Here is a 15,195-nt window from a genome sequence, read left to right as displayed (position 1 = left end):
AGGCCTGTGTCCTCTCGGGATGTTGTTCAGTTTGCCGTAATTGTTAATTTGTGAGTTCCCACAGCTCAGTGCCTGGCTGCTGGTGAAGCATTTTTCTAATTTACTCATTGCTTCAGGGTCACTACAGGATTCGTTTCAATCACGAATGTAACCCGGTCATTTGATTTATTCAGAAAAAAGTTTAATTAATGCCGAGATTAGAATTACTCATCCAAAGTGTTTTGGTCACTATGATTGTCTCATACAGGCACTGGACCCCGATCTGGATGCGAACGTCACGTACCGTATCAGGACCGAGGAGGCCAGAGAGCTGTTTGCAGTGAATCCTATCACCGGAGAGCTGAGGGTGCTTCACTCACTTGATTTCGAGAAACTCTTACCAAATGGGACGACATGGAACTTCGTGGTAGAGGCTGTGGATGGCGGAAGTGGCAAAATGCCTCCGGGGTTGGCCTCTGTTATGGTCACTGTGTTGGTAAGAGAGTCTCAATTATGTTCCTCAATTCCTTGATTAATCTGTCTGTACCCAACCAAACCCCTTAAAATCAAGTCTTTTCAGTCGACTCCCTTCTTGGTAACACCCCTGGGCAGCTATTATGTACTAACTCGGCCAGCATGGAGATTCCTACTGGTTTAAGCTGGACTTTTCAGCAGGGGATATCCCAATACTGTTTGACATCCTGTGATTTCTCGGTGGCCACTCTTAAGCCCTGTGGACACTGACAGCTAGAGACTGTATTATGTCTGAAATGGTCATTAGGTTCACAAGACCTCAGTTGTGCAACCAGCTGATTTGTAAGGTCTCAGAAGATTAAGTTACACACAGTGGATAAATGGCAATTAGCTCCCGCTGGAAATGCTGTTGCTGATTAAGTGGGTAAAATAAATTGTTGTGGAAGTACAGTATTTCTTTTGTGTTTACAGGTCCATGAGATTGGGAATTTCATGCAAGGTTGGAAGGTTTTGGTTTCAGACTTGGTTAAATGAAAACATTAATAGATTTAATAGATTTAATAGATTTCTGTGCATGACTAAAATAACATTAAATTCACACATGATATTTGTAAAAATAAATAAATAGACAAACAAAAACATCTTACTACAGTCAGAAAGTAAGCTACATTTTTCCCAATGCGTAGCATGTCAAATTGCAAAATGATTTTTTGTTTTTTTGCAAATACAGCATTATAGTAAATGTACCTGATCCAAATAATCAAATGTGCTCTCCTTAAAGGAATAGTTCACCCAAAAATGCATCGTTTAATCACCCTCAAGTTGTTTCAACCCTGTATAAGTTTACTACTTCTGTTGAACACACAAGAAAATATTAAGAAGGGGGAAAAAAGTTGATGGCCATTGACTTCCATAGTATTTTTTTTCCCCATACTATGGAAGTCAGTGGAGACCATCAACTGTTTGGTTATTCATATTCACATCCATATTCTTCAAAATATCTTCTTTTGAGTTCAGTAGAAAAAAAAAGAAAAAGAAACTCATACAGGTCTGGAATAACTTGACAGTGAGTAAATGATGACAGAATTTTCACTTTGGGTGATCTGTCCCTTTAATTGTCCTCTCTTCCATCACATTGTAAATCTGATTCATTTTAGTGAATGGAAGTGAAATGTATAGTTTATTTGTTAATCGTAGTGTTTAACTAAGTTATAGAAGTGGTTAAATAAATGGTTATAAATATTTGTATTAGATGCATTTAGTGTAAATGTATCGGTTCAAACACTGTTGCCCTATTTGAGATCCGTTATGTGCCAGATAAATTTGGCTCTGATTGCTAAATTGATGTTTAGTTTTGCACTTAAGATATTGCTTCACTGTATTTAGGCACTTATTGTCGAAAAATTCTTATTGTAGGTAACTACTTGTTTAAAAGGGTAAATTAATAAAAAAACAATAAAAAATTTAAACTAATTCAACTACATTATGAGAAGCTTATAACTTGTAAACCCACAATTTCAAAGTAGCTTCCCTTGTTCATCTGAATATTATATTCTTCTCTGGTCAAGCTTCGACAAGAAAGCCAGGGCACTGTTAGACATTTAACCCGTTTGATTAGGATTACATTTATTTTTTATGTTTATTTAATTTAACAAACTGCCTACAGTTTGATAGGTTTCAGCTTCAAAAAAAAAAAAAAAAGTTTAAGCAAAAGCATTTTCATGCATGGAAAAACACAGCTTATTACATCCTCTACAGTCTCCCAAGAACCCCTAATTGTTTCTGTGTTGGGATTATTTATTAATTTTCCTTCTGTCCACGGTGTGGCTAATTGATAATTAGCTGCTGTGGAGAATGAAAAAGTGAACAGTGGAAATTAATGTGCTACCTGATGCATGGAGACTCGGGATATCAGAGTGATTATGATGGGATAGAGGCCCCAAGGTACCGTCCTGATGGAGAAAACGGTCCCAGTGCGGCTAAGAGCACCATCGTGAACTCACTACACTTTGCAGATTTACTTTAAAGCTTGACGGATTTTTCATATCGGGAGGGAGAAGACACACAGAGATGTGTGGGATTGGAAAATAAGAGAAAAAAAAAAAACAATTTAACTCCAAAGTACTTTCCTTGAGACCTTTTATTTTGGGGATGTGAGCAATAGCAAAGTTTTATTAGTTGGTACTCAGGACTCAAGGACATCCTTGAATAAGCGCATTCTCACAAGGACGAAGGGTTGGGGATTGACAGGGGAGGGAGGTGTAATTTGGATACCTGAACCCGCCTGGCCTCTCCTTGGACTCAGCGCCGGCTGCTCTATTGAGTGTATTAGGTCGCATTGCATCTTTTGTATCTCCCAGAATCACCTGTATCCTCAGCATTCATGGGAGCCAACCGCAATTTTCCGTTTTGCTGTCTCTTTCACATATATCTCTTTATGAAAAAAAAGATAAGGTCCTGCACAAAATGAGCACCCACTTTCAGCAACCTTGCATCCGGAATGATCTCTATACAATTATTGTATAAAAACGTATAAACCATGAATCAAACAGTTCTACAATATTACAAACATTATTATTATTATTATTAGTATTATTAGTAGTATTATTATAACCATGCAATTTTAGTACATTTCTTTATTTAATTTTTTTGTTACACCAACATATTGAAGTATTTACAAATGTATTAGTTATTTTAGAGTGTTTTAAAACTTTATTACATTATTTGCAACATGTTATGGTAGTGGATGGTTGCTGCTGAGCTTTTTTGCATTGATTCATTTCTAGAACAGCGACTTCTCTCATTGGCGGATATCTGTTTAGAATTATGGGAAATGTAGTTCTTCTTTGAAAATTTGCCATGAAACTATTTTAATAAAGTTGAAATCACATTGAGAAGCATATATCACTTGACTGAAATATTGAGAATAGACCAAAATTTGCCAACATTTCCATAATGTGCCTGCAGCATTATGGTAAAATATGGTCAATATGTTTTTGTTTGTTTCTTTTTTATTTAATAAAATTAATTTTGCACTTTTTTCATAAATGCACAGACATTTCTGCAACCCAAAAAATTAGCCAAAATAGCCACACACATTCTCTCTAGTAACCTTTACATCTGCCTTTAGCACTCTCTCAGTGGCTGTAATTATGTCTCACCCAACTTTTTCCCAAAAAAGTCCCCGGGCACCTAGCACTGTGACACATCCTTAATGCACTGCATGATCTACTATTGAATAAATGCCATTTTTGCTTAGTGTTTTAGTGTTGGAGGCTAGCTAATGGGGCCTGATCTAGCGCACAGTCTGACAGTTGCAGGCAGGCAAAGAGAGCAGGAGTCGAGGCACTAATCGGAATTTGATGTTCTGTGTTTGGGCAGGATATGAATGACTTCCCACCAGTGTTCAGTCAAATGCTGTACCGGGGAATGGTGGCGCCCAATGCAATCAAGGGGACCACAGTGACCATCGTACATGCTGAGGACCTGGACCCACCGGTGAGTTGGCTTGATTATGTGTGTTCTTTCATCACTGAGATATTTAATTCAAGGAATTTTCAAAAAATGTACTCACCCTCAGGCCATCCAAGATGTAGATGAGTTTGTTTCTTCATTACAGCAGATTTGGAGAAATTTGGTACTACAGTACATCACTTGCTCACCAATGAATCCTCTGCAGTTAATTGGTGCCATCAGAATGAGAGTCAAAACAGCTGATAAAAACATCACAATGATCCACCGATAATCCACATGACTCAAGTCCATCAAGTAACATCTGCAAAATGAAAAGCTTTGTGTTTGCAAGAAACATCAATCATGAAGGCATTTTAACTTTAAGTCATCGCTTCTGTCCAAAATATGAGTCCATAATAACACTTTCTCTAGTGAAAAAGTCCATCCACGGTTGTCCTCTCACATCAAAATCCACCAAGATATATTTAGTTTTGAACTGTTTTAGATTGTAAATGGTGATTGTCTGTGCATATTTCTCTCCTGATTTCGACAATGTGAATTTTTTTACTGGAGTGAGCAATATTATGAATGGAAAACTCATATTTTAGCCAAAAGCAACAGTTTGAAGTTAAAAACGTCTTAATGATGGATTTATTTTTTACCAACCTCCAATTTTTCACTTCAAATTATGTTAATTGCAAATTTTAAAGAAATTGCAACAATATAAAATAGAAATAAATACATATAAAATTTTAATTAAAACAATAAGTAAACAATAAATAAACAATTATCTCCTGGCCAGAGGAGAACTGGCCCCCAACTGAGACTGGTTTCTCACAAGTTTTTTTTTCCTCCATTCTGTCACAGAGGGAGTTTTGGTTCCTTGCCGCTGTCGCCTCTGGCTTGCTCAGTTGGGGACACTTAATTTCATCAATTTGATTTCACAGATACTATTTAAACTAAACTGAGCTAGACAATGACATCTCTGAACTCAATAATGAAATGCCTTAACTGAAAATTGAGTGTTTCATCTTATTTTTGTACATTACTGACACTCTATCCTCCAATTTGATACTGTTAAGTGCTTTCACACAATCTGTATTGTTAAAAGGGCTATATAAATAAAGGTGACTTGACTTGACTTAATTGATGAACTGGAGTGGTGTGGATTACTGTGATGTTTTTATCAGATGATTTGACTCTCATTCTGACGGCACCCATTCACTGGAGAGGATACACAGTAATAAATGTCCATTGAAATAAAAAAAAGGTGGCCTGATAGTGAGTATGTTTTTTGCAACTAACTATTCCTAGCAACAAACGATTCCTTTACGGAATAAAAGTTTGAAAAATCAAAGTTCTTTGCTTATGCACACATCAAACACATTATCGTGGAAGTGTACAGATGCAATGCTTCTCTATGCCCTCACCTTCTCAGTAACCTCAACCTCAAAAAAGATCAATTGTGCTTCTCGATTCAGCCCATAGCTCAGCACACATGCCAAGACTGGTCAGGGGCAAAGCAGGCCAGCAGCCCCAGCTGCGACTGGAAATTGAATTTAGCCTGACAGCCATGCTAGCACGTCATCAGTTGCAGTATAAAACACTGCTTGAGGTTTCTAGTTTGCCACATCCATAAGAGAATAAGCAGTTGTCAGTTTGTACATTGCTATTATAAAGGAAAGATTTCTGTTTTTATCAGTGAACTGTAATTACAGAATGAAGTCAAGCTGCAAACAGCTGACCACAATCGAGTGATTAAACAATGATAACATAGTGAATCTTTTTTGTTTTATTTTATCTCAAAAATACTTTTAGTACAAAAATAAGCAGTTGCTTTGCTCTTATATGTGATATGTGGCTTTAAATTGATGCCCTATGACATGATAATCTGTCATCCTGAACTGCTGTCACACTACTGAAAAAATGAAGTTAGGTTAGTAGCATTGCTGCTTGTGGTTAGCTACTTAACACTGGGACTACATGAGTGATTTGAACATAATTATTTGAGCATGCATCTGTTGTGATGCTAAACCTAAATTGAATTTCTGACTCCGACATCAAGTTGAGCGATACATGAGGTCTTTATTAGTGAGCACTCTGATAAATGGCACAGTGACGAAATGTCAGCTCAGTGCATTCACAGGAGCAAGGTAAATTTGAGCAAGTGACACTGTTTATTTGTCTTTGAAACTGAGCGATAAATCCTCTTCGCTGTATCAGATCATGCAGAAAGCTGTTATCATTCATAGGAGCTGGAGCATTTTGTTGCAGATGGTGGTTGTTGAATGCCAGTTATTTTTTTTAGCATGAGTCAGAGTCTAGACGCTACACAACCTCTCAGTTCCTGCCATAAATGACATTTCAATGGGTCAGTTTTGGCAGGAAAGCACTACTAAGGAATATAGGGCGCAATTTTGAATCACCTTGCACTTGTAATGCATTTTATACATTTTTAGAATAGCAGTCATTTAAACTGTAACTTCTGTTATCTTAACACTTCTGTGTTTTTTATAATAACACAAATTTAATGCAACATAACATCAGCTTTTCAGCCTGAAACATCATGACACAATCCACAGTTAAATTTGATGATGTGCATTTACTGTCATCCTATCTCTCATATATATTCAATCACATGTGTCGAATTGTGATTTTGAGTTGCTTTTTGCAAGGTTTCAGTTATCCTAGAAAATCAGGAAATATCAGGGAAATTCATAAATTATTTTTACAGATTTTACTCATTTCCATGGCTATCCTGCACTGGAAATGTAAAGGAAGAGTCATGGGAATGTGTAGTCTACATCAATGTTACCTGTAATTTTCAGTATTTCTTGGCCTAAAAATTACAGTTTTAAGTGATTGTTATAAAATTCTTATCACAAAATAATGGGGATTTATTTTTAAATTTTTTAAGTCATAGAAAAATAACTGGTCAGAAATGGAGGGAAACTGAAGTTGGATCAGATCGGAGCAGCAAAATGAAAACCCGATCAAAAAGTTTCTTTTTTTTTTTTGGTAAATTGAGGCTTATGCTGCTTGTGATTACTTGTTACGCATTCAGAAATGTTGGTATCATTAGAAAATCAGATTTCTTAATGAGGGCAGGGTAATCACAGTCTACTGGGCTTTCAGTATCAAGAGTTCAATTACTATTCTAATTTACCATCTTGCCTAATAATGTTTTCGATGTGATGCGCAATTAACAAAATCCTATGAACAGCTTGTGCAGTAATCATTCACTGAAGTGGTATGAAACTATGCATCCCAGACTGAAAGACAGTTCCCCATTAAAATGACTGATACGCTCTACAGATAGCCACGTGTTGTTGTGGACCGTTTTAATTGTGATCTCCTTCATAAGCCTCGGGGTATACATACTCCTCAGTGGATTGTGTCTGCTTATAGGATGTTCTGTGTGTATTTTTCACTGTTGTGGTAGTGTGAGCCTGGATTTGTACCTGTGTTGGTGCTCATTGGTCCAGATGCAGGTGTATTTGTGTGTCCCTTGTCCTTGAGGTCTTCTGTAGCAGATGGTGATTGAGCTAGTTTGTTTCTCACAGATGCCATGTTTTTTCAAGGCATATGCCACCTCTACACCTTTCTGAGATTGCAGGCTAGCTTGAAAAAGCACTCTCATCTCCAAGTGATGGGCATTTGTCCCAAGGGTTCCCTGAGCATAGGACAGCTTCCACCATAACCCCCTATTCAATCTGCCAATCCTATTCAATGTGTCGATTTGTATTAGAGAACTAAAAAGAAATAGTTAGGGGCCTTGGTGGACCAGGGTACATTGTATTTGCTGAGGGGCCTGATGGGCCCTAGAGATTGGCCCCCTTTCAGTGTGAGCCTATGACTTTACTGGTCAGTTCACACTGTGTATTCTGAGGGGCCCAAGGGCCCTAGTGGTTTGCTTGCACTGTATACCCTCAGGGGACCTGGAGCCCTATTGGTCAGCTCACATTGTATATTCTGAGGATTCCAGGAGCCCCAGTGGTTAGCTCATAGTGTACATGCTGAGGTGCTCTGGAGCTCTAGTGATCAGTTCACTCTGTATAGGTGAAAGGGCCCAGGGGCCCTAGAGCCCTATCAGTCAGCACACACTGTATATTCTGAGAGGCCCAGAAGCACTAGTGGTCTGCTCAAAGTGTATATGCAGAAATGTCCAGGGCCTCAGGAGTCATAGAAATTAGCTCACACTTTATACACTCAGGGGCCCAGGGGCCCTGCAACTCTAGTAATCAACTCACGCTGTAAAAGCCAGGTGCACTTAAGCCCTATTCAGGGCTTGCAAAATTTCAAAATCCCTGGTAGTCCTTTGGGCAGGTACTCTTCAGATTTTGGTAGCCCAAAATTGTATTTAACTAGCCCAAATAAAAAACATACACAAAAAAAAAAAAAAAACTTTATTTTTTTTAAAATATAGAAAATCAGATAGGAGTCTAATCGTCAATCAAAAATATTTTCAAAACACAAACATCAACAAATATGAAGGAAGGAATTTGATTTATCTATTTACAAGGTATCTGCAGATTTATGACCAATTTTAAGAGCTGCACAAGTAAAATGAACACAGTATGAGCGGGGTAACATACAGTATTAAGCCATAAAATTACATGATTTACAGTTCAGATACAGGTTTTCACAAAAACTTAAATCTTATACAACAGCATTTCAGCCTTAGACCATTTTTATGAAAAGGGATAATTCAAGCATATAAATTATTATATTAAATTAAAACAAATAAATATTACTGTCTAATTGTTTAGATTTTTAGAAGGCACATTAACTTATTTCTCATTTCTCATTTACATTTTGTGTTTGCTGCTTAAAAACAATGGTAGATATTTGGCTTATTGGAAATGCAAATTCATTCTCTGCCACGAGGTGGCGCTTTAGGGGCGGCTTAATATAGCAGTTTCCAGTACACAATGCAGTACAGTCCGCACTCATAAACGCTGCTTTATCAGACATTATTGAAATTAAAATGCCACCAACACGTTTCTGAAGACAGTCGGTTCCCTTCAGATACATTCACATAAAGACATCCGTGTCGTGTTTTGATTTGAAACGTGCAGAGCTCATATTTATTCAATGACATCGTTGTCTTTTGAAGTTTAATCCAGCCGTATCGCCATTCTTGTCTTTCCTTCCCCAACTGTAAGACCTCTTGAAATTAGAATTAAGACATTTCTTATACCATTTAACGTATTTAAAACTTTTTATGGCCTTAAGTTTGATACAACTAAATTGAAGAGTTTTTAAGGACCTGTGGGAACCCTGTATTTTAAGATAGCCAGTCGGGTAGGGCAGTGATACATTTTGGTAGCCCGACTGGAAAACACAATAGCCCCGGGACGTCGGGTAGGAATTTGCGAGCCCTGCTATTGGTCAGCAATAATGTTATATTCTGAGGGGTCTAGGAGCCCTAGAGGTCTGCTCAAACTGTATATCTTGAACTCTATGCAGAAGGGTCCAGGGCCCCAGGAGCCATAGTAGTCATCTTACATTGTGTCTAAAGGTGCTTTCACACCTGCCTCATTTAGTTCGGTTGAATCGCACTAGAGTTCGTTTTCCCTCTTGGTGCGGTTCGTTTGGGCAGGTTAGAAAGCAGCAATCACGCTCGGGTGAGCACCAAAAGTGGACCAAATAAGCGTACCGAGACCTCCTTGAAGAGGTGGTCTCGGTACGCTTTCAAACGAACCCTGGAGTGGTTTGTTTGTTGTGAGAACGCGATCGGACCTCAAACAGACCCAACTGCAAAAAGAACTGTGCATTTTTGGACTAAACCAGCTGCCGTAGTCAGCTGCGCTGTGCATTATGGAATGAGGAAGTGTTTGTTGACAGTTTGCAGTTTAGCATGGCAGGTCGCGGACAAACTTGGGGTTGTGAGGAGGTGCGGAGCTTCATAGAAATTTGGAATAGTAATGTAGTGTGCTGTCTGCTGCATTTTACTCCTGTCTTTGTTTACTTCCGGGAGCACCGTTGGAATTTTCCCGGACGCTCTTTCTGACCAATCGAAAAGCAGTTTAGGGAACGCGTTCAAAGACACATTTAGCCAACAAGTGAAGCGGATGTTGTCACATGACTGCATTTTGGTTCGTTTCAGTTGGTTCGGACCAGAGCAAACAGTGTGGTGTGAAAAGGAACCAAAATGCTAAAAATAGCTACAATGTATACTTTTTTGCCTTTGGTCCGGACCAAATGAACCGAACTACAGATGTGAAAGCACCCTAATAGCCCTAGTGGCCAGCTCATGCTGTATTCACTAAAGGTCCCAGGGGCCCTGGAACTCTAGAGACATGATCATGCTGTATTGTCAGAAGGGGCCAGGGACCCTAGAACCCTTTTGGTCAGCTCACACTGTATATTCTTAGGGACTCAGAAGCCTTAGTCTGTTAAAACTTTATACGCAAACAAGTCCCGGACCCTAGGAGCTCTAGTGGTCAGCTCATGCTGAATACACTGAGGGGCCCTGGACTCCTTGTGGTCAGCTCATACTGTATATCTTGAGGGGTCTAGGAGCCCTAGTGAGTACAGAAACCCTAGTATACTCTGAGGGGCCCAGGGGCCCTGGAGCGCTACCGATCAGCTCATGCTGTATACTCTGAAGGGCCCTTGATCCCTAGTGGCCAGCTCATGCTGTATGCACTGAGGGACCCAGGGAACTGGGAGCTCTAGTAGTCAGTTCACGCTGTAAAAGCAGAAGCATTATTGGTCAGCACACATGATATATTTGAAGGTGCCTGAGGGTCCCTAATGGAAAGCCTTAAGTTTATGAGCAAAGGGTTCTGGTTCAGTTTTCTTTGGCAGTCTCAGGCTATGCACCCTGAGGCTTTGGAGGCCGTTGGCTAGTCCCTACCCATAGTTCAGCCCTGCCATTTGTTTGCTCAAACCACACAGATTGCATCTGTGAGATTCTCAATAAGTTAATTACATACTAATTCACCGTTTTTTTTTTTTTTTTCTCATGTGAAGCACTTTGTTATCCTCTTGCACATTAAGCAATTAACAGTAGCAGAATGACTATTTTACATGATCTTTGAGTGAGAAAATGTTTTAAAGTTATTCTGACAGCGTATTACTTCCCTGCCATTTAATACATGGCTGAAAGGGCCTTTTGCACATATTCAGGCTGAAGTCATCACTCTGACCACATCCAAAGCAGTGCATTACCGTAAATTACTTCAATCTTGTTGATAGCTTTTTGCATATTCTCTTGGCGAATAAAATACATGGATTCAACCTTTTTTTTTTTTCAATCCCAGTAAGCAATCATTCACCAAACACCGTTTTCAAGGGTTATTCCATACTGGCACATAATGGTTTTGTTTTTCGCAAACAGCCGCTCTTATTTATAACATCTCTTCAGCCTGCTGGTGACCAGGTTTGTTTTGCTGTCTATCAATGTGGTTCTGGCAACTCTCTCCACTTTTCCCTATTCTCTGAGCATCTGTCAGTTGGCTCTTCATACTGGCTTCTGATATTTCCTCATGCCCATCAGCGTGTTTTATTCATTAGCCATCCTCACCCACACCAAAATAAATTAGGATTAAATACGTCTTTGCCACGCCTTTCTTAATACATTGTGTAAAAAAAAAAACCGCTGACTCTTTCTGGGCATGATGCAATCATATATGCAATTATAGAGTGTCTTCAAACTGAAAGTACATGAAATACTAAAGCTAAGTGACTGGAAAAAAAAGGAGGAAATGAGAATGATGTTAATCAAATTCCTCAGGATTTTAAAAGAGCAGTGAGGAAATGTAAATGATCTGCTAGTTTGATAAAACACAGTGTGATATAACTCCTCATGCTTTCGAACGCCCCATGACCCCAATCCTCTCCATATGCCCTGAAGATACAGGAGTGTGCTGAAAAATCATTTGTAGTCTGATTTCACACCAAAACGCATGCCCCGACCGGCACTATGAGTGCTGCTGTCCCACCCGTGGGTGGATGGATGGGTTTTTCAGCACATTCTCACGGGGACAGGCCCACCCGCAGGCTCCATTTCTCACCCGGCGTCACCCTCGTAATTATCTCCATCACAGCGGGGTTACCAACCCTTCTGTCCCCAGGCCAATGCTGCACATCGGATCTCACAGACTCATAAGTTATGAAACTCGCAGCGGGAGGTGGGACTTTAGAAGAACAGAATAAAATGAGCAAATTGGGTCTGTCAGGTTCATTTGAACCCTGCTAAGAGTGCTCAGCAGCAGAATTTAAGTTGACCGTTGCTTGAAAGATTTATGTTTAAACATGCCCGCAACTTAACGCCTAGTAGATTTGACTTGAGATCGTGATTTATACCCCTCAAGGATTTAATTCTTCCTTCTGATTGGTTCTCAAACATTCCATGCTAATTTTATAATGCGCAACTGTAAGTAATTCCAGGTTTATCTGCATTAGAGTGCCATATTACTTGTCCATGTTGATTCCAAATTGTTACAATGTTTCAGTGTTTTACAGTTTTGCACAGATCTTTGCCTCGATTTATAGTCTGGACAAGTCAACTGTAGTTGCCCAAAGTCAGAGCCAGTCTGAGTTAACAGATTTCACAGAAAATCGTGATTTATTTTTTTTTTTTCACGTTTAATATGTTGAGCCAATTTTAAAACACATTGTTTTCTTTTGTGACTTATCTCCTAAAAAATACTTGTAGGTGCATATTTCTAAATGAGTTTGTTGTGTTCAGAGCGACTTGAAAGACTGGTAGTGTGTGAACTTCATGATGCTCAGTTCTTCTCTGTAACAATTTCTGATTCTGATTTCTAGTTTTCTAAAAATCTGTTCTGCTTAAAAGTTATGTTATTATGTAGCCTTAACAGAACAGAAACCACAAAACCACTATTGCATTATTTGTGCTTTGCATCAGTTAATTCAGCAGTCATTGTCAATTATTTATGTAATAATCACATTCTATCTTTTTGAAAAACGTTTTATTTTGCATTTTTGATATTCATAAACAATATTGATATAGTTGGGGCAGAAAGGGTATTTTTGTTTTCTGTTGTAAGCTTTTTTTATTATCTTTCAGGGTACAGCGGCCAGTCGGGTTCACTATAAAGTGGATCTGGAGCAGTTTCCTTACAGCACTAGTATCTTCGACGTGGAGGAGAACTCTGGCAATGTTCTCACCAGGGTCAATCTGAATGAGGAGCCCAACACTAAATTCAGTGTAAGTGCACAACAATCTTTTCTTAATACAGGGCTTGTCAACTAGCAATCCGCAGGACATAACTAGCCGTCAATCATTTTTATGCATCTCACAGATTGATTTAGATGCAATCGCTGCACCGCCTGATACATTTAGAGTGCTTTCTGAGCAAAACTCAATGGTCAGTTTAGAAACACTCATTCTTAATAATGGTCTGAAATCAGGCAGGTTTTAAGCTTTTCTGGCCATAGGTTCCCCCTCAAATGATTGATCTTGTCATTTTAGATGTTTACACACACATTTATGAAAATAGATGAGACACAACAGTTAAAGCAGCAGCATATCAGTCCATGTGCACAATAGCATTCTTTGACAACGAACATAATCTCAGGTGTGTTCTGCTCTCAACAATCTTTATCTGCTCCCATCATCTGTCATTTGTATGGCTTCATTTGTGTCCAAGTTCAAACTGCTTTTGAGATCTGAAAAGACTCACTTTTCTCATTGAATTGGAGGTTTACAAGGAAAGCATATGATTAGACAGTTTTCTTTGTTCAATTTTAAATGTGTTGATTATATAAAATTATTTATATGAATGTTTTGCTTTATACACTCATTTTTTGTCTTATATAGGATGGTATTGTCATACAAAAAGAAAACAGATTTGAAATCCTTTATTAATATAATTTGACTTCCAGTAAAATAAATAAATAAATAAATACCTAACATCCTTATAATTAAAAAAAGTTTTTTTTTTTTTTTTGTTTGTTTTTTTTTTTTCTTGCCATTTTAACATGTAACATGGGCCTGACAGCTCAATAAATTGGTGCATTTGCTTTCAAGGCAACTGTTCAGACATAGGACTTGTGTCATGTATATGGCATGTAAATGTCTCAGACAACTCATTGAATGAAGTTTAATTTGTCCTGTTCGCAAACAGATTTTTTTCCCCTTCCTTTAAGCATAAACAAGAAAAAAGCTTTGCAACCAAAGAAAGAACAATAATCTTGAAAGTCTTTTCATGCAAGTTTTTAAAATGCAGTATATATATGTACATATGTGTGTGGGTGTTTGTGTGTGTGTATACAGGACGAAATGATCCCATTTAAAGATACAAGAAAAATAATAATAAAGATATATATTGTTTTATTTAAAAAATAAAAAATTCGGATTAAAAAGTATGGAACGTTCATGTTTTTTGTTTTAATATCTATAACTGGCTTTAAAAACTCAGACGGACAGAACTTGACCCAGTGCTGATTCTAAGTCCTCTTTATTTTATCTTAAAATTGATTTTCTCATGTTCCCAAACAGTTAGCAGTTATTGCCTACGATGATGGGGAGCCGATGAAGTTCAATAAGACTCTGGTGGAGATCACTGTCCTGCAGCCGTCCATCATTCCTGTGTTCACGCAGGAGGAGTACAGGTGAGTAAACACCTGAAAACGTGATTGCCCTCTGCCATATCTGTTGTCCTTTCATGCTGTGATTTATTGTTCTGCACCTGCAGTAGACTTCCAGAACACAATTTTATAATATGTGCATTTTTTATGGTCCTGTGAGGCATGATATTTCATAATTCTTTATGCAGAATGACCAGAAAGCTCACTTGACCTGACTTGAAATCAAAACAGATTAGTAGTTTTATGCTCTATTGAGAGATTCATGTCTTGAGCCATAAATGAAAGTTTTAGAGGTAGACCAAGTTCAAAATTGATCCTGTTTTGATTGAGGATTATGAAAAAACAAGCTTTTTTTCATATTTGGATCAACATTCACCTGTGGATCATGCACAATAAGATCATAAACGTGTATTTTGAAAGTAAATAGGGTCAATGTCATCAAAGCACCACGAATAGAACCAGTTTCGGGTAGTTTTATTCAATATAAAACCGTCAGTGTAGATTTAATCATAGACTTTATGAATATGTATAATAGCTGCAAGGTAAAGTGTGTTTTATACACACTGTTGTTTCCTCAGAGGACATTTGCACTCCTGCTTTATTAAATTACATATTTAATATATTTGACACAAGGGGTAATCAGTTCTATTCGCATAGCTTCCGAGGCAAATAACACTTGCACCGGTTTGCCCAAACTGATTTAAAACTAAAAACATTTAAGCTTAT

General features: G+C 38.2%; 1 protein-coding gene across 1 annotated transcript in view; it reads left to right on the top strand.

Annotated features, from left to right (window-relative positions):
- LOC306857863 (protocadherin-15-like) overlaps positions 1–15,195 on the top strand; it is a gene marked incomplete at both ends in the record, with an annotated part of 196,347 nt that overhangs the window by 120,683 nt on the left and 60,469 nt on the right. The window contains 4 exons of the mRNA XM_079398102.1: positions 248–475; positions 3,835–3,951; positions 12,947–13,087; positions 14,381–14,493. Coding sequence (XP_079254228.1) covers positions 248–475; positions 3,835–3,951; positions 12,947–13,087; positions 14,381–14,493 — 599 coding nt within the window. The remainder of the gene's footprint in view (positions 1–247; positions 476–3,834; positions 3,952–12,946; positions 13,088–14,380; positions 14,494–15,195) is intronic.

This window comes from Barbus barbus, assembly GCF_936440315.1.
Source record: "Barbus barbus genome assembly, chromosome: 38".
Classification (NCBI taxonomy): Eukaryota; Metazoa; Chordata; class Actinopteri; order Cypriniformes; family Cyprinidae; genus Barbus; species Barbus barbus.
Note: the sequence above shows the minus strand (reverse complement) of the source record. Positions and strands in the feature narration are given on the sequence as shown.